At 41.3% G+C, this 21,227-nt stretch overlaps 1 protein-coding gene across 1 annotated transcript; it reads right to left on the bottom strand.

Annotated features, from left to right (window-relative positions):
• Positions 1–714: 714 nt before the first annotated feature.
• Positions 715–20,410, bottom strand: LOC143340637 (insulin-like growth factor 2 mRNA-binding protein 1). The gene is made up of 2 exons (XM_076762825.1): positions 20,236–20,410; positions 715–782 (listed from the first exon to the last, which is right to left on the bottom strand). The coding sequence occupies exons 1-2, from the start codon at positions 20,408–20,410 to the stop codon at positions 715–717; spliced, it is 243 nt and encodes an 80-aa protein (XP_076618940.1).
• Positions 20,411–21,227: the final 817 nt, after the last annotated feature.

Genomic DNA, 21,227 nt, shown 5'->3' with positions numbered 1-21,227 from the left:
TCGACAAAACGAACCCTACCGTCCCTTTGATGGGACCCGACGACTATTAAAAATTCTACGACGTAGAATGAGTTCCACTGCGGATAATCCTCGACGATTTTTGCTCGAACACGTTCGGCATCGGTTCAAGCTCTCGTGTACGCGCTCGCGCGCATTTACTCGCGTGCGGCCAATTATGCACCTCGTTATGCCGGCATTACGCGTGATCTCTCTTTTGATCGAGAAATTGCGACCGGGGTTAATAACCCCTTCGGAACGTTGTGTAAGCGATTACATAAAATTTTTAGAAGACAAATGGACTATTAGCACGAAAGTACAAGTACGTTTTGACCCGCGTACGCCAAGGGGTTGACTGACTTTTCGAAACACTTAATTTGTAATATACGCGCGGGACTAAGCGTAATTTCCTTGCACGCTCGCGAAATTTATGATCATTTAATGAGCGGCGGTTAACAATTTTCTGCGGCCGGGACACGCTTTAATTAGAACCGCGGCAAGACACTTCGCTGTTAATTTATTTAACGAGCATCTGTTTGCATACAAAGTAACACAATGTCAGTATAAAGCACGGTTTCCTTATCTTTACGCATGAAAAAATCGACGAATGTCTTACTCGGTTATAATTATAATTACGGTCGATACGATCGCGAGAAAACGAGAACCATTACGCGAAGTAAATGAAAGACGATTAAAAATAGCGCACAAATCGAGAACTCACCGTTTTTTCGGTCCACTGGCTACAGATGGCTCCACGACAAGCGACGATCCAAGATAGGTGTATCCTGGAACCAAAACAAGAAAGAAAATTATTTTAACACGCATTCATCAATGGAGATATTTATTGATCGACGTAAGGCGTAGTCGAGACACGTCATTTATCATTTAACGTTTGCGATCGTTTTCAGAATAATCTACGGGGGACAAAAAATGTATGCAAATTATATAGGAAAGGACACCCGAACAAAAAATATTTATATTTGGAAAGTCGAGATATAAAATAAGGATGGAAATAACAACTTACGAAATGATAAAACGTAGTGTAATATGTACGTATAAGAATATCACGTCCAAAGGTAAATACTATGTACAAAACCGTAAAAGCGTAAATACATTTGCAAACGTTTTTTCGTCAGAAACACACATTCCAGGTACAGTATGTTCACAAACGTTCCACTTTCCTAAATGTTATGCAAAACACAGTGAGAGGTTATTTCGTACGAGAAAAATGGAATCAGATCTTGAGAAGATAAATACATATTACCATTTAAATTACGTTTCGTCACTTCATAAACAATTCTCATTCTTATTTTATATTTTGACTTGCCTAAATACAAATACATTCTTGTTCCTCCCTTCGTCACATATTATTTACAACCTTTATTTATAATAATTTCAAAGAATTCTCAACGCCAGCCCATTACAGAAATAACATTGCAAAAAGAAAAATAATCACTGCGCTATGAGTATGGCAATTGTGTAGCTGGAATATTCTCATACCATCGAGAGGGTAAAGAAATTAGTTCATTGGGTCAGCGCGGACAACCTGTTTGGAGACACGGTTCGTTCGAACTCTGACCCTGGACCGGAGCGAACCGATGGGAGATTTTCCCATGGAAAAATACACCGAACACCGGTTTCGACTCGAGAAGAAGAACTTGACAGTTGCTTCCGGGTTTTGATTTGCACGTGTACAACGTCTAACGGCGCAAAAATTGCTGCAGTGATCCAGAGCTATCACATACCTTACTCATATTCTAATCAGGATCAAGAGGTTATGTGAACGTATCCACGGTCGTAGTTTCGTACTGGTGAGTTTTTCGACACGGTCCGAGGGTCTACGCGTATCTACATACGTGCACACAACTATTTCCTTTCCTAGGCGCCAGGTGTCTCCTACCAGTTAGACACATCTAATTTTCCCTAACCAGTTCCCGAACATGTTGCCAAAAAAAAAACTCATGAAACCATTTTTATCAGACTTCTAAGACGAACGACTTCGTTGATCGTTAATGAGATTGAACGTTAAATAAAACTCGTCCGTACCCGCACTTTAACACGTTATTGTTTAACTTTAATTACTCCGTGACGATTCACTGGACGCACTGTTGCGTTCTGTGACACTTAATTGCGCACGCATCCGTTAAAAACGCGGTCAAACATGGCGGCTGACGCGGTCTATGGTATCGTTTCACCTTGGAATTAAGAAATAGGTTATAAATTTGATTCGTTCCGGGACAGACGATTTAACGGTTGGAACTGTTCGACCCGATGTGAGATTGCTTTCGAGTATTTTGTTTGCTTCGACGCGATTGCTCCTTCGGTCATTTCGCGAATCGAGGTCGACGCGAAGATGTAAACAAAATTCTAAGGCCCAGTGACACAACTTCTACACGCAATGTACACAGACCACTTTCTTTCTCGTTCGTTAATTCCGACAAGAAAGTGTCGGAATTTTGCATTTCAATCGACACAAAAATATACATATATAAGCGCTAGTTGTATACTGTTGGCGAACGACGATAAATTATAGACATTAATATAGACATTAACCGAGAGAAATATAATTACCGAATTTCAAAAGTATGGACTAGCACCAATGTTTCACTCTAAGACAGAGAAGCAGGTGTGTAACTCGTTATGTCCTAAGTGGCAGTTGGATTCTTTCGAACAACCAGGGGTTGTGCGAAAAAAACATGCCTTTCATTTTATACTTCGTATATAAAACATTAATAATTATGTTATTTAAACATTGCTTGCAAAAGTTACAACTCTTTAAAAAATTTACTTAGATTCATAACGAACTGTTCACATGTAACTGAAAATTAGCAACATCTGGTCAGTGGTTTTCGTTATTACAAGTACGAACAAAACGATTTGTACAGTTTGAAAGTTAACTATATGTAATTGCTAACGTCGAGGCGTCTGAAAATTTAAAAAGTATGTCTGATTTTTGATGCATCGAAGAATTGACTCAACATAGTTGCAAGAAGTTTCGTCGAAATGTTTTATTGCGAAAAGCAAAATTTATTATAAAGGAAAACTAAATGCTTTGCAAAATACACGTGTAACGATCTGAGATAGAAAATCATCGTTGTCTATGTGACGTAGATCTCACGCGAGAATCAATGCGACGCACAAATGTGACGCATGGTAGCGAAGGTGTTAATAAATTTGTTAACTCTACGACTAGTGTACACATTTTTCAAATTTAATGCGGCCTCTGTAAGACATTAGCAGTTTCTTCGTGTATACTGGAAAGCTGAACAACCCTGAATGTAATTGAGGCTAATAATCAGAATTTCTTAAAAAGGTTACTTCACATTTTCTCTCGCATAAACTATGAATTGAAAACATTCTCTCGTTACGTGCGTTCTTTGTTGCAGCTCCTTGCAGTACGTTGATGTTTACAAACTTGTGCAACGGATCGTTTCAATTTTCGAGCAGGCAAAAATCGTTCAGTTTCGGAAGTTATTTGGAAGTCGTTTGCCAGAGGGACGGTTCTCGTTCACATGAATTAGTTACAGTCGGTTTGCGATCTAAGTACACAGGCATGAAGGGTTCGCGATGCTCGCAGGTCGTCGACGGACATCGATAACGATCTCGGCGCTTCGCGTTTTCGTACGCGAAGCGGTATACATTTTTTCCATTCTTTTTTTTCTGAACAAGCTAAGCCTGCTTCAGAAAAAACCGGGTAGATCTCTCCGCGCGGGTACAATGGCGTGTGGCGAGTGGCGGAATTGTTCGCGAGGAGTCTATTAAATGCAGCAGAATGCTCTGTACAATGAGGGTATATAATATAACCTACCAGGGCGGACTAGCTTGGGAATTCGAATGAATTAAAAATGCGTGTGTAAAACGTAAAGTGAAAGAGAGGAAGACGCCGTATGGTGTCTCTTGGTAAGCACTTGAAAAGCAAAAGAAGCGAAAGAGAGACCCAAAGCAATAAAAGGAGGAAGTAGCACCTAAATGGCTACTTAGTATGTCCCGTGTCAAGTCTCCCCTCGAACGGTCCATCTTCTTGTAGCAGTAATATTCGTAAGTGTTACTATGCACGAGTGCTTGGCTGAGTACAACAGGTTTCATGCGAAAGCCAATTCGCAACAAGGTGTGAAAGAGAACGGGGGGAGGTAGTGCTTGACGAGGTTTTAATTTGATTCTTATGTCGCGTTATATTCAACGCGAGCTTTTACGCTCGATTTCACGCGCCTGGCGTTTAGAAGGGCCTCAGCGCCCTCAGCATCTTCCCGACCAAAAATATTCTAACGTACCACCTCTCTAACTGCAATGAAAGTAACCACGACAGGATTTATAGAACATTAATGTTCAGATATTTTCAAACCTCAGTATCGATCATTCATATTCGTGTATATTAACCCACAATCGTAAATTCTAAGCGCAAAAATGGCGTTGTAAGGTAAAGAAATGGCGACTGTCCAGAGGGTGTTGAAAACATTAATATATTTTAATTTAAAAATTTAAAATATAACTACCTGTAATCAATACCCATGTACTATTCTACGAACACAATTTGAGGGTTGATATTATTGCTGGTTATAGTGTTTTTAATAGGTTATGATCGATATTTACGATCTTCTAACTCAAAATAATTGTTTCTTTGCTAATTATATACTTTTCGGTTTCATCGCTACACGTTGAATAATAAATATGAATAGTTTGTTGGTACGAAGTAAATACCGTATACTATTTTTTCTAGAGAATATCAAAGAAATGAACGTATACTACGATGTAAAGTTGCCGCCTAAGTGGGCGTTATTAGACGATCGCGAACGATCGGTAAATTGCAGCGGTAAACGCGAGGATTCCTGTCGACAACAGGACACCCGTTATACGCCTAAAATATACCGGCATCTCGCATGGGGCGCGCTGCTAAGAAATGCAGAAACAGCAGTTGCTATGCTAGGTGGTACTCCCTACAAACACACGCATACTTGCACACGATACACGTCGAACCTCTCTCCTTCTTTCTAAGCACCGGTGAAATTCATGCATAAGAGAGAACACTTACACACGCGTGATCATTCGGGGCACACAGGCGCGATGCTACGCACGGTTTACCCATCGCACACAGATTTCAGGGGTCGTACATTGCGCTACGCGCGCCAGTGTGTTTGAACAACGCACACACCGTTGCACGAGGGAGTAGAAAGAGCAAACTAGAAAAAAGAAGAGGAAAAGAGCGAGCGAGAGGAAGCGAAATAGCGACAATACGAGGGGTGTAGCAGTGGTGGTATTAGAACGGCAGCGAGAAGGGAACAGAGAAGAGGGAGTGGAAACGAGATAGGGAAGCCAGAGAGCGCACAAGGGACGACAAAGTGAAAGAAGGAACGACAGAGGGATCGAGAGGGACAGATCCAACGGGGAAAAGGGACAAGAACAACCGAAATAGAGGGAGGGAGAGAGAAAGAAGCTGTTCGAGCTAAGCGTAGCCGGGGTCTAGAAGCGAGTTTTTGGATCGAGTCAGTGTATGTGGGCAAGAGAGTAGGTTAGCAGGCTCTCCCGAGGGAGAGGGTAATACTAGATTGTCCTGCTGAACGAGCAGGATGGCAAGTGCCTTTATAGTGGGTCAGTACTAGCCGGCACCCGGCTAGCAAGCCTTCAAGGTCTCCTTAGTGCTCCTACCTCCTCCCTCCCATCCCACCATCTTCCCTCCTTTTACCTACAACGAAAACTGCCAGGTAGGTGAGGCCCAGCGAGCAAGAGCAAGCTTAGGAGAGCTATTCGGAGGTCGTCGCGCAACCCACCTAATATATATTCATTTTTTCTCTCTTTCCTTCCTTCACCCTCTTTCTCTTGCCCTCGCGTACCTTCCCTTTTCATTCTGCTTCTCTTCTTTGTTCCTCTTTCTTGCTACGTTTTACCGGTTCCTAACTTAAATCTCGTCAATTTCTGCTCGACGGTGGGACAACCGAACGGTTCCACTCCCGAATCATTGCGTTACGAATTAAAACGCGTCTCGCCAATAATGTCTCAATGATTATTAATTACACGACCTTGGCTGGAAGCGCGCGTAGGGGTAACTCCCCGTCGACGAGGTTCGAAAAGTATTACGAGGAAAGAGGTAACTTAAACGGAACTATCGGCTGTCGATGTTTATTTATAACGCAAGTGTTATTAATAGAAAGCTTTCGTTACTCGATAGCACCACCGACGAAGGTAACGCAAACTTTATATATCTGACACGCTGATGCAGCGGTTTCCGTATCGCGTCGCTTGATACGCCGTGAACCGTTCCTCGATGCAGAGACGAACGGGCGGTTAATCGTACACGACTACGTTGTTTAACGAACTCGCCTCGGACGCGAGATTTAACATTTCGATTTTCCGGAGCGAATTACGCGATCAAGAGGTCGTGAATTACTTGGCGCGCACGCGGGATCACGAAATGTAACCGTAACATCGGTGATATTGTTACAACGATAAGACACGCGGTACAGGATGACATAACACCGAAGAGTTTCTTGCGCTGGTAAGAGAGGAAAGGAGGCAGAGATAAAGAGAGAGGGGGGAGAGAGAGAAAGAGAGAGAGAACATCGGCTCCACGGGGAAGTAATAAAATATTTGGGTAGCGCTGAGCGGGAATGGGAATGGGAATGAGAACAGGTTCCTGTTGCGCATTCCAGGCCGATGCTGAATACCGATGCCTTGGACACGGCGGTTGGCACGGCTAGGTACATAAATTACTATTGAGTTACAACTCGCTAGTTCAGTCCCACGGAAATCCTTTTGCATCGTGAGTCACGGGTCAAAATTGCCCCAATCCAACAGACGATTTAACGATCACGGTTTTTAACGTATCATCGATATTCGGTTGCAAATACTCGGTCAAAGATTTTAATTATGGAACATTCGCTCGTGAGGGCTTTGTTATACATTACTTAATAACACATTAATCATCGAATTTTCCAAGTTTTAGTTTGTCAAAACAACACTTATTTTTTTTTTCAAGTAATTTTATAGAGTATAAAACCACCAGGTGAATGAAAATATATATGTCCTGTCAATAAGAATTAGTATTTATTTATCGATTTCTTTTTTTCATTAGTTTCGATACAATTACTTGATCATAGAGTAATTGTTCTACTTTAAAAGCATGAAACGAAATGCGATTTTCATTGTAAAGTCGTTTTGACAAATAAAAAATATATTCTAGAAAGTCCAATATTTAACTCATTTTTAACAATACTTTTCCATATTTAAATATAATTTCAATTTTAATTGCATTCCCCCTCATCGAATACTGAAATTTACTTAAAATTTTTTGAAAAAAACAACTCATTCAGACAACAATATTGACCTTCAGCGATGTACCGCTTGAACTTCCGGTAAAGAATTGCGTGCGTCCTCGACCGACGTTGAAATTACTTTATTGCCTCTCCAACGAAGAATTTCGGGCACAAAGAAACGGAGTTAAATTTCAGAGCAAGGTATTACTTATTCTCTAGAAAAATTATTTAAGAATGAAGTTATGCATCGCGTGATCGTGGGTAATACGTCTTCCCGATCTTGCGAGGTATACTATCGTGTGTGCGTATATTGATAATTAACAAGCAGATGATACATATAATGTCTAAAAAACGACTAATTGCATGTTTTAAACAAACTGTTCTCGAAATTAGCATTTCAATTTATATTCTTTGTCATGCTATATACAGGGTGTTCGGCCACTCCTGGGAAAAATTTTAATGGGAGATTCTAGGAGCTAAAAGAAGAAGAAAATCAAGAGTATGAATTTGTTGATTGAGGGTTCATTAAAAAGTTATTAACAAATCATTAAAAAGTTATTAAGAAATTAAATTAAAAAATTTCAAATCATTCTAGAAAAAATATTTTTGGTTGTGGGGATCAATTATAATCACTTTTGGTGAATAGATATACCCACGAAATCCTAACCACTTTCGAGAAAAAAATTCGAGAAGATGAGAAATTTTTCGACAAAATTAAAAAATTTCAAATCGTTTTAAAAAAATTATTTTTAGTTGCAGGGGTCAATTATAATCATTTTTGGTCCATAGACATACCCTCGAAATCCTACGCACTTTCGAGAAAAAAATTCCTTACCGAAAATCTAATTTATGGCCAGAAATGTCACTCCAAAATTTCTTGAATATCTTTAAAACGTCATAACTTCTGAACGGATTGGACGATTTTCATTTTTAAAAAAGCAAACTATGCGTATTTTGGTGGAGAATATGTACAAATCGTAAAAATATTCGAAAAGTTGGTCCTTGATCCCGAAAAATGGGAAAAACACCATAAAAATGGTCTAATTTTCAAACAGCCATAACTTCTGCAATAGTGAATATATTTCAATGAAACTTTTCCCTGAAGTAGAGCTCATGGGTACCTACAAAAAAGTATTAGACAACTTTTCTGTAGGGCGTCAAACAAAAGTATTACAAATGAGAAATGAATTTTTAAGAAAAATCGACAGGGGGTAGGTGCTTAAATTTTTCGGCGAAAAAAAAAAATTTTAAATCGTTCTAAAAAAATTAGTTTTAGCTAGGAGGGTCAATTACAAACATTTTGGGTGAATAGATATACCCACGAAATCCTAACCACTTTCGAGAAAAAAATTCGAGAAAATGTGAAATTTTGTCGAAAAATTAAAAAATTTCAAATCGTTCTAGAAAAATTATTTTCACTTGCGGGGGTCGATTACAATCATTTTTGGTCAATACACATACCCTCGAAATCCTACGCAGTTTTGAGAAAAAAATTCCTTACCGAAAATCTAATTTGAGGTCGGAAATAGTTCCCCGAAATTTCATGCGAATCTTTAAAACGTCATAACTCCTGAACGGATTGGACGATTTTAATGTTTAAAAAAGCAAACTACGCGTATTTTGATGGAGAATATGTACAAATTGCAAAAATATTCGAAAAGTTGATTCTTGACCCCGCAAAATGAGAAAAACCTCATAAAAATTGTCTAATTTTCAAACAGCCATAACTCCTGCAATAGTGAATATATTTCAATGAAACTTTTTTCTGAGGTAGAGCTCATGGGTACCTACAAAAAAGTATTAGACAACTTTTCTGTAGGACGTCAAACAAAATTATGAAAAATCAAAAACGAATTTTTAAGAAAAATCGACAGGGGGTAGGTGCTCAAATTTTTCGACGAGAAAGAAAAATTTCGAATCGTTCTAAAAAAAATATTTTTAGTTGCAGGGGTCAATTACAATCATTTTTGGTCAATAGACATACCCTCGAATTCCTACGCAGTTTCGAGAAAAAAATTCCTTACCGAAAATATACTGTGTGGCCGGAAATGTTTCTATAACTTTGTAACGAGGTCTCAATCAACAAATTAGTATCCTTGATTTTTATCTTATTTTGGCCTCTAGAATATCCCATTAAAATTTTTCCCAGGTGTGGCCGAACACCCTGTATATTATACTACGCTATATCATAAGTTTGGAACATAACAACATAGAACCATCGAAATCTGTCTACTATAATTATGTTTATTCTGAAAATGGCTAACTAAAGATGATTCAAAACTGATCTATCATTGGTCTCGATAACATCGGAAAATTTTGCACGCACCTAGAATTTTCGAAGCGAAACATTTCGCGAAGATTCAGACAGGGCACATGTTTTTCGTCGCGCAAATATTAAATCTCGCTGATGAAGATACAGACGAACGTTAGTTAATTGAACGAGCAACGTATACCTTTCTAATGGGGCGTAATTAAGCACGATGTACGCCGACCCGTATTAATCTCAATTTTCCATCGGAAGAAGAAGGCAGGAGGAACGGGGAACAGCGAAAGAAACAGTCGAAACTTTTTCTTTCTGAGAACGAAGCAAAATTTATATCGCGCGCCCGCTAATAGCTCGATGGATGTTCCTTTTAGCGAATGAAGATGAATAAGCCCGCGAAGCTTATTCGCGTCATAAACAAAGGCGATAAGCGTATTTTTGAAATAATAAAAATAGTCGCGCGTGTCCACGGAATATCGCGAAGATATCGATAGGGCTTGACACGCCGGTAAATAAAATTGGAGCAGTTAGTCGGTCGGAGCCACGCTCGTTTTCGGTCCAGGCAAAGAGTAAAGCAAAAATTGCTTCGGACTCGGTTGGCCTTGTGGCATACTTCTCTCTTTCTCTCCTTCGTCCTCCGTTCCACCCTCTGTTCCCGTCCTCTTTCCTCCCGCTCTTTTTCTCTTTCGCGCCAAGTCTTTCCTTTCCTGCTCCTTCTCGCACGCCCTTGCGCCGTGCTCTCAGCGTGAGAGCGGCCACACAAAGAGAGCACGAGAAGCACAATGGATTACTTAGACGGGTAGGTTAGTTTGCCGAATGAAGCGAATGGGCCCACGCACGTTAAGATAGGTCCTGACTGGAGAATCCGCAGAAAGCGCGCCAAACACAAAATCCCGCCTTCGATTAACTTTTCACGATGAAACTAGCGTGTCTCTTGATCGTTCGTTCGATCGCGATCGCAACGTTGCTCTTCCTATCCTCAAAGTGAACTGAACCTGAACTCTTCCCTCTCAAACGAGACTTATGAATCCCTCTCAAATATTTTTTCTTAATAACACTGTGCAAGTTTCTAGAGTGACGAACAAATTAAGTGGTTTATGAATATTAATTAACCGTGGCGATTCAAGTTTAAGGGAATCTATTGGATATATCTCTCATCTTTGGTGTTTAAAATCCTCTATCCTTGCAAGACACGATAACGACCTATCCCTTCCTATTTATCATTCATCCAAATACCAGGGTACACTTCCACTGCCCTGCATATAGAAATTCTTCGCTTAAGGATCGAATTTTAGCACGGAATTAAAGAAACTGCATCGTCCCAACCACTGTTTATGTTTCTTCAGCACGAGCGACCCGTCGACTCGAACGGCCCGGCAGCTGTGGAATTAAAAACCCACTGGCCGAGCTTCAAAGCGAAGCCGCATGCGTATCGGAACAGCAAACCACTACTGTAAACTAGCAATTTTTATATACTTCATCGTATCGTCATGAAAGTATTATCGATGGGTTAACGAGATTCTCCTGGTTAAAATAAGTCCAAACACGACCTCATTCGGACTATTTTTAACTATACATAATTAACAAAAACAGTCTAAATACGACTGTTCCATTTTCATCGGTGAGCAAATTCGATTAATATTACTCTCTGAGCACATAATGAATAATATAAAAAATTTTAATTTACATCAGTATCGAATAATAATAATCACTGATCTGTTTGGACGATATAAATCGGGTCTTAACACTTTGACTGCCACGTCACCCATATGTAGGTGATTTACCATTATGATACTAGAAAAATTAATTCTCAAGTTAAGGCGTTGAGGGAAATAAATTTGGATAGAATTTGTGAATTATAACAAGATTACAATGGTCTAAAATCAAAATTTTTACTTTTGTAGAATATTATACGGTTTTGATCTGACAGTGAACGTGTTTATTTGCAAGAAATTCGTCGAATCGATCAATTTTGGCGCCAAATTCGAATGCCCCCCGAAAATTCGCGAGTATATCTTTTTTAAGTCGACGCGCTAGCGATTCGCGCCACACATCTATCGCGGCGTATCAATCAGCTTTCGTCTCGCCAGTCGGCTGCGTCGGGAAGAAACAATTGACTCGTAAATCTTGATTAAGCCGCGCGCAATGCAATTTTCTCCGCGGAGCAATGCATAATAAATGAATCGCGAAAGTCTCTTCCTGGGCGTGCATATACGTGTACGCGCTCGCGAACGAAACAAAAGAGTGTGCCGGCAGTTCCTGCCGCGTCGAGGCCGAGGAAAGTTGTGATTCAATTGTTACGCCGTAGTTTGATGCACCCTGCTGATCTCGCGGTATCTTATCGGAACGTGAAATATCGCTGTTGGCCGACCGACCAAATTCGAATTCAAATCTTCCGCGGTTAATGAAGATGGGAATTGCATCATATGGTAAATTCTGTGACCGCGGAGATACGATACGTGCACGAATAGCGACCTTGTCTATTGACCTTTCGAGGAGAAATATAATTTAACGACTCGTTAATTGGCAACGCTAATTTTAATTCGGGATTTATGCGCGCTCGGGGATCCCTGGAGTTCTTAATTTCTGAATGATGCGACGTTGTTTGTATGCGTACGTTGATATAATTACTTTTATCGAACAGAGAGCAAAGTTCAGAATTTCACGTTGGTACAAAGTGGTCGGGTATTTCACCGATTCCCGTGCAAGATGAAAGAAACTACGTCGCACGTTTGCGCGTTTACGTCTTCGGACGCCTCTATCTGAACGTAGCAAACCAAATATTCAAGAATGTGCGTATCACTCCGCGATTATGAGTTTCATCGGCAACGTTTTACGTTATAAGTACGTTGCATTTTTTATCGATATCTGCTCGCGCGAATTACCAAAAGTCGTTCGTTAAGTGTCACGGAAGGTCCAAAAGATCAGAAATTGTAATTAAAGCGCTTATCCGAGACTGAAATGTTCATTCTTTCTAACGTTGTAGCAACGAATCGTAACGTCTGCTATCCATTTGAGAGTTTGTTCTCAAGAAGACTCTTCTAGTTGCTCGTACGAAAGAATTTTTGTTTTCGTTATCAACTCTCAAGAGTGAAATCGGATATAACGCTTGACATTCTATCGACTTATTGTCGCACGATAATTTAGTCCATACGATAAAATAGAGGCCACCAACATAACGATTCCTTGTACGAGAAGTAGTTTATCGAGTTGCAACGATAATCGTATTACAACACCGTGATGTCATTCAACACTGTGGCGCCGTAAGAAAGGTTGTACAATACTCTCGCATATTTGGTTACTCGCGCACGATTCTTTCCAACTTTATAGGAGACAGTTTCCATTTAAGAGGCGTGTCTTTACCGGGCAAGTTCGCTAGGAGATTTGGGACGAAACACCGTAAATTTTAAGTTGCTCCTAATGATCAAATAACGAGCACCCCCTGACGCAATCGTTTATCCGATACGAAGCAAATCAAGTGAAATTAATTTTTGTCTCGTTTATAATAGATTTCAGCTTTTAAAGACGATCGTTTTACATTGTCATTGACGACGAAACCCTTATTCAAATATCTTCTAATTAATTTTTTCGCGGCCACACGCGTTGGGAATCACTGGGCACAAATTATCGTACAATTGTTGCGTCTGTGGCTTCGAATGGATAAGTTTACATCGTCGAATCGAGATGCAGCGATATAGATCCATGCATTGTACCGCATCGACTAAACAGTTTGGTTAGCAATTCGACGAATGGTCGATAGTATGCTAGCCTAATTCTGTCTCGATTTTTCTCGAGCAACGCTTCTGACGCGAGCCGCGTTGAATTCGCCTACAGTTTCGATGGGCAAAAAAGAATCGCGCCAATGGGAAGAAGAGGCGCAGTAAACAACGAGCAGCAGAAAGAGTCCAGGCCTCCGTTCGTTCATAGATTAAATCACTCGGTCACTTTTCTTTCGGGGAGCCGACCGGGACAAAGGACGGCGTTTCTCGGAAGAGTCTCGGGTCCGAGGCTTGAGAATTAAAATAATATCCGCTCGTTCGGAGATTAATGGCGCCATGCCGATGCAATTTTTCTACGATGAGTTGCCGCGCCCTTCTCCTTGTTTCATTTCGATGTTCCCCGTTCTAGCCACGCATTCGATCGATTTACAGAGCCGTCGAATTTCTATGTGTTTTTCGCCTAGGCTATTTAGCGTTTGTTTCCTCGTCGATCGCGCCTAAAAAGATTGAGAAACGAACTATGGTGGCTCTAGAAACAACTAGAATCGAGTTTCTATTCCACTGGACCACAGAGATACGTTTAGAAATATCGTAATCTTTTAACAATTTGACTGCCACCGTCACCCATATATGGGTGACAAGATTTACCACTATGATGCTAGTTGAGAGAATTATAACAAGGTTGCAAGAATAAGTACTGAAAAAAATTCTAGGTTATGTAGCTTACAACTAAAATCAAAATTTTACTTTTGCAGAATATTGTACGGCTTTGATCTGGCAGTGAACGTGTTAATATTTTTTTCTCTCGCAAGAATCATAGATGTAATGAGAACTCATTTGAGGGATATTATTTTCGCTTCTATTTCAAAGCGATGTTACATTGTGGTTACATCTCGTTCGAATTTACGTGAACCACGTTGGACGTCCAAAGTTGTTCGTTTTGATAAACCTCGTTACCCGGCTCGCGTTTCATTAATTTTCTCGTTACCATTGCGGTACGTTAAATCCTTTCGTCTTCGTTTCCCATTACACACGTCCGAAACGACCGGGGGCCGCACACGACGCTGTCAGCGAAAGTACTGCTCCCGATTCGTGGAAAAAAAAAACGGTTTCGCAAAATCTCGTTGACGAAATGCGAAATCACCGTGAGCCCCGTTTAGTGCACGACGGAGGCAGGTGCGAACTAGCTGTTCGTGCCTGTTTCGTCTCTCTTCATCCTACCGATCTTTCTCGTCTTCTGTCCTTCTCGTTTATCCTTCGATGGATACGTCGTTGTCCGGTTCATTGACACCTGTCGAAAGATTCGGGTTTCTCTCTTCGTACCTGACAATTACGCGCACGTGGGGCCAAGCAGATTTGTTGCCGCCGCAACTGGCGGACGTTGCTCGTCTCTCTTTCTCTCTCTGTCTTTTTTTTTACTGCTCCATCGTAAAGATTTCGAACGAACCACAGAGGGAATCGGAAGGACGAAAATCGCTGTGTTGGTCGTTTATCGAATTCAGCGAGCTTTTCGAAATTTGTCCGCACCGAATTCCCTTTAATTAACGGATTCGTGTCCCGACATCGAACGTTATCGCGCCAATAAGAATCGACGAAGAAATTACGGCGGAAACTCATTATTCAAACTCCCTCCCTCCCGGTTATCTAAATGCTCTATTATCTGAACGCTCTTCTGTTCGAACGTTCTGTGAACACCGAAGAAGACGAAGAAGAACGGTAGAAAGCGGAGCCCCTGATGGACTAATTCATAAATTGGAGACTGCGATTAAATATCTAATGTATCGTACTAAAAAGGCGCGTTAGAACGAGGGATTAAACAGTCGGAGAATAATTTATTAAATATTCTACCTGAGATAGAGAATTCAAATTTAATTAAAATTTCCTTAACACGTTCACTGCCTAAAATTTTGATTTTAGACCATTGTAAACTGGATAACCTAAAATTTGTTTCGGTACTTATTTTCGTAACCTTATTAAAATTCACAAATTCTATCCAAATTTATTTCCCTCGACGTCTTAACCTGAGAATTAATTTTTCTAGCATCAAGTATCGTCTTTCTATTAGTACAAACTTCCACTGTACCTGCTATACTGGAACATTTTTAGGAGCTCTAGCAGTAACAGAGACTGGCGATGCAAGCGAGTTTCACTCGTTCGTTAGAAATAGAAATTACGTAACTCGGGGGGTCGAGATCGCGTAGAAAAACGCTGTGTACGATAACGATGGGGAACGATAACCGGACACCTAGTTTTCTATTGGAAAAGTACGACAAGGAAAGTGTTCATCGCGTGGCTCTGGAACGAGAGATAGCTGGACGCGGATAGGGAAGCGTTGTGATACCGTGCAACGCGAGGCTCGATCGAAATCTAGCAGCGGTAACGTTGTTATTTGCCCGCAAGTCAACGGCCGGGTATCTAAAACAAACACGTGGCTTCAAAGGTTCCTCGAGTGAACCGAGGCTACGAAAGACGAAGACAATGTAGATTAGACAGAGCAAAAGGCCCGCCGCGTGGGAGGCCAAAGAGGAAATAGAGAATTGCTGACGGAGCCAATATAGAAACACTCGAAATGGAGGCTATACTTACGATTATTTCTTATAAAAGCGTCGATTCGCTATTAATATTTTGCGATTCCAATTCCATTACCTACCACTAACGACTCCAATTTAAAATTAAAATTTAAAATTAAAATCTAATTAAAAATAAATACTGACGCTTCTACGTTACGACAAGTTTTAGAGTGGACGTTTTACGCTTCATTTATTTAATACCGTCGACTGCATTCGAATCTCACAATAGCTTCTCGTTCCTGGTCCCAAGACTGTACATTCAGTTAATGAAAGCGGATGGCTAGACGAAAAAGAAGACGGGAAAAGAGACACCACACACTCTTTTCGCCGCTCTAAAGATAGCACTTCCTTCCTTCTTGCAGGCGCGCAAGCACTTTTTGCGCTTAAACTGTACATTTGTGTCGGCGTTAAACCGAGTTCTTTCCACCGTTGCTTTCAACCTAACGGCCAACCGAATTTCACGTTGCACGAAATAGGCTGATTCGAATCGCAAATAACAAACGAAAACAATGTATAAGAATTTTCATTTCTTTCCATTTTGATGTTATCTTCGAACGACATCGCGATTGTAAAAGAAAATGTATTTTATAATCATCGAAGAGGGGAACTCTAAAAGTAAAATCGAGGTACGTATAGCTAGGTCGTATCGTGCTTACGAGCAACAAGTAGAATCTCGTTCTAATTTATCATCTTTAAAAGACACGATAAAGTTTCGGATTTCGCCAGTCATCGGTACAAAGCAGATATCGATCGATAATAAACTGATATGAAATTACCCCTAACACGCGAAACGATACTGAAAAATTCGAGTTAACTTGAAATCGCACGATCGACTAATGGTTTGCTAGTAATATGACCGCGAAGACACCGAATATCCGTGTACCGCGATACAGTTAAATCGTTTCTGTTAATGCTAAACGCGTGTTTCCTATATACGTATACGCGTATTCTAAGGTACTGCGTGTAGATCGATCAGATGAGATTTTAAAATTGATAACGGTAGCAATAACGTGTAACACGATCTAGAGAAATTTTTGCTATCGTAATGAGATCGAGCATGTTAAACGTAGGATTATTTTTCTTTAATTTGGTTCGGTATTATTATCAGCCCTAAGGCTCGCGATGCACGAGGTGAAACCGAATCGTACAGTTTCATCAGTATCGTCGGTTACCGGTGCACTGTTAACAAGTAACTTTTTTCGAGGGCAGGTGGTTCCCGACCAGGCACGCGACAAATCAAGCTGACCAACCCGTGGACAACTGCGAAACTGCGATTAAAAATATACACATTCTCTTTTCTTTCAACCGTTCTGAGCATCGAATAAATACGCGATTCTACGTTGGAAGGGAACGAAATAAACTAAAGTTACGGACAGTAGTTTCTACGTTAAAAAAATAGTCTGCTTCTTTGCAATGTGTTGCTTTAACGAGAATCAAATTAATTTGTACAATGTAAAATGTTAATTTATAACCGTGAATCTAAAAACAAAATTATGAAACGATGATAATTTCATAGTTGGTACAACGTCCTCGTAATTCGTACGAAATGGAAGCATTAAACGGTAAATGTGTGATATTCCTGGGCGAATTAATGCCGATGCTTGTACTCTCGTGTAGTCTAACCGCGACTAGCCTTAGTTTAGTTGGTCTAAAACGTAACACAACCCACCAAACTAGTTCTGTACTCAGCGGTAACGTTCTCCGCGCACGGCATTGTATCCAAGGATCGGCCCCGCATACATATGTACCCCTGCTGCAGGAGCAACGACTGAGCCTTCTGTATTGCTAACGAAATAGAGGGAGAAACTATTCCCTATGAATCGCTCCAATATTCGTAGCCTCTTTCTTGCGACCCGGCTTCTAAGCAAACCGACCGCTCTCATGCACGGTATTCTTTGCCACATTTTGTGTGAACGCAAAATTTTCAAACGTTCGTCGTATACCTGCCTGGACTACACCTTCCAAAAGGATTTTTCTAACGTATCTCATTTTATTTGATCAAATAATATCAGAATAATTACCCTACGAGATTCGATTATAAAGAAAATAGTTTGCAAATAAATAATAATTCGATCAAACGTCTCGACATTTTTGCATACCGTTTGTCACGCTCTGTACGAGCAAATAAGGAACATTGTTAACGAGCGTCCTCGACCATTTACCACAGAAAGAGAAAAAATTCGAAGATTAGAACAAGTCGTGTCAAAGTATCAATTGTTTCCCAAACAGGTACAAAACGAAAGCAAAGTTACTCTTCTCGCTTTCACGCGGCTAGCATTACGCACAGATTGGCATCTCGCAGGTAAGGGACTGTCACGAACGTGACAATCATTTGTCTTGCCGGCGTTCGACACGAAACAAATTGCTTTGCAATTACATTCACAAATGGCCTTGTTATCCGGTGTCGGCGAGATGGTTTAAGCGTTCTCGAGAATATCAAAGGGAGCGCGCGCGCGCGTGTTCTTCCCTCTTCGACATTTATTAGTTTATCGCGTTGAAAAAAAAAAAGAAACTGAACATCGAACGTGTCGATTAGAGATAAACACGCGCAAAGTAATTCACCAAGAAACGCGCGTACGCCGCTCGCGAAGTTATCGGTAGAATTTATGATCCGAATTCGTCCGATTAGCATGGCCATCGTATACGACGAGTGTGACTAACCGATTTCGACGGCCACGTTCGGATGAGAAGTCGACGGTGTTTCACGATGTAAATTTTAGCCTCGTCGCGGAGGCGAGCGGGGAACCATACGTCACGCGTACAGACGCGACCTTGACCACGTTTTTTTGGGCGGGAGAATCGTCCAACGTGCTGATCACGAGTCGACCGTAGTCAAGTATCGATCTAATTTCTCCGCGAAAAAAACATACGATTCCGTACGAAGGGTCACGATCTACGAGAATAACGTTCAACGAGAAATTTTAAAAAGAGACAAATGTTTCAGAACTATTTCCTAAGCTACGCCCGCTGAAACGAACATTCTGCTCTAGGAAAATGGCGGTTCTCTTGACTAATGCAGTCGCCAGTAACTAATTGATCACCGTCCCCTGCTCCGTTGTGCGTTCGACGAACGAAACCGTAGGTCGACTACGAAATTCAATTTACGCATCGTGTCGTGTAGTAGTTTTTGGAAAGAAATTTGGATAGTTTGATAATTAAATTCTAATCCATTTAATCGTTATCGGTCGCACGATTCTTTTCTAAACTTTTCGTTTTTCGTGCTCGAATTACTATTGCTGTCTGAAGTGAACCCGGTAATCGTATCGATCGACGACAATACGTTGGACGACGCGAGTGATTATCAGAAACTTATCTCAAAGGCCAAACCCACACGCGTGACCTTGCCGGTCTAGCCGGCATCGCCATCTTGCCGATGCGTGCGCCTCTCTCACCACGTGGATAAGTTTTCCACACGACACGAGCATTCGTTAGAGCGGATCTCTCGCGACGATGCGAAGTGAATTTAATCAGTAACGTTTATATGCATGGAAACTCTTATTGTCATTAATAAATTGGCAAAAGCTATCGTTAACGTTCGATGGCGTACGAGAATCGAACGTTATAATATTTAGTTGCTCGTTATCGGCGTAAAATATGGAATGAAAATTGAAAGATGTTATTTCGGCGGAAGCATTTTTCGAGGTCGCGCGCAGGGGTTCTCAAACCGACAGGCAATACGCAGCGGTTCTTCCAAAGTATAAACGTTCTAGAAATGTTTAGTATTACAACGAATCGAATTAATACATTTTTTTTATCATGGCGATCGATGCAACCACGAAAATCGGACAGTCAACGATACGATATGATCGTCCTTTCGTTCGCAAAATACAATTGACGATCGATTCGCCGACTGACAGCATGACGTTGTCAATCGTCCATATATAGGTTATAAAAAGAAAAAAAATATATGGTGATACATAATGGCGTGATTATATACATAATTGCGTGGGTCGGAGAGGATTGTTTATATACAGGGAAGAGGGTTTAGAGACAGGAAAATAAATGTAATTATATACAAGAAATAGTGTAAAGCGTATATGTACAAGCGTGCAAACGTGTATATTTCTTACAAGCTAGTAAAAAAAAGCATCTAAAAGCATAGCGAATCCGCACGCGTGGACGAAACTCGTTGCGTACAAGTGTCCCCAAGCGTGCGCGTATCGCATGAAGCGTTAAAAGCATTTGATAGATTCTAAATTATCAAGCCTTCTAAGCTCCGTGTGTCGGCCCTTGTGGAGGTTCTCCGTCGTTCAGTCATCGAAACCGACAGCGGGTCCCTGTGAATAGCAAGCAACAGCAGTAAACATAGCACTATACAGCGTGGTAAAAAGCAGCAATTCTTAGATATGCCCGTATCGGCGTAGCAACAGCCGATAGGAAATCGTAGAGTAGCGAACCGATCTATCCAGCATTATCTCATCTGTTGATTTTGAACTCACCGTTAAGTTTGTCGATCGCACGATCTGCCACGGATTGATCGATGCAGTCGACGAACGCGTAGCCTCCTCGTTTTACCAGAATCGTCGTACATGACAAATTGTGATCCTGGAAGAGTTGCCTTAGGGTACTCTCGTTACAATCCGACGGCAGATTGCCCACGTAAAGCTTCGACATGCTGGTTGGCTCGCTCTTAGATGCTATGCTGGCGGCTTTTCCGAGATACGTCTCGGTCACGTGGTTCGAAATATTTGCAACTCAGTAACACGCGGCTGACCGGAGGATCGCTGGCAATGCCGTTTCACACGCCAACCGGTAAACGATCACGACGCGAAAACGGAAGACGACCGAATTTTATTTCGCACAACGAGATCTCGGAGCGGGGGTAAAGGGGGTAAGAGGCAGAATTCACCGACAGGGACGAACTCGACGACGACGACACACCGCACGGTTCGACACGTCGAGGATATCGCAACTGTCTTTCGGTGCAGGGCGAAATGCACGTACCGCGGCGCAGACGATGACGACGTTTGATGATTTCTTGCTATCACGCAAGAGGAAACGAACACGGTTGCGTGTGGTTTAATCAGGATCTTGTTCCGTAGCTTTTCTGGTCTAGTTATTATCTGGATGTCCCAGCAAATACGATTGTCTTTCTCGCGTTAATACTCGGCGTAGATTTTCGCGCTTGCACACCAAAACGAAAGAGGCACAGGAGGTATTTCGTGACTTCTTGGAACGATCTTCTCAGCGTTTCTGTCTGTACTGTCTTTTGTTTCTCCTTTCTTCCTTTCCTTACGAACGGCTGTCTATTTGCCGCTCGCTTCGAGATACAACGACTCTCTGTCACGTCGACTCGGCACCGATAGTACACAGACCTGGCGTGCTTCCGGTGGCAGTGGATGTCCCTCGGAACCAGCTCGATCGCACAAACCGACGAGGATGACTGCGACGACCGATCGTACGGACCACGACGAACGACCGTGTGTGTCTT

The sequence above is a fragment of the Colletes latitarsis genome, chromosome 3, assembly GCF_051014445.1.
Source record: "Colletes latitarsis isolate SP2378_abdomen chromosome 3, iyColLati1, whole genome shotgun sequence".
Lineage (NCBI taxonomy): Eukaryota > Metazoa > Arthropoda > Insecta > Hymenoptera > Colletidae > Colletes > Colletes latitarsis.
This window is presented reverse-complemented; position numbering and strand designations above follow the sequence as displayed.

What these genes read in the sequence shown, in the direction of transcription:
- LOC143340637 (XM_076762825.1), bottom strand. Translation starts at nt 20,410, where the DNA reads ATGTCGAAGCTTTACGTGGGCAATCTGCCGTCGGATTGTAACGAGAGT. An exon ending in TGCGATCGACAAACTTAACG is followed by an intron (nt 783 to 20,235) that starts GTGAGTTCAAAA and finishes TTTTGGTTCCAG; the next exon opens with GATACACCTATCTTGGATCG.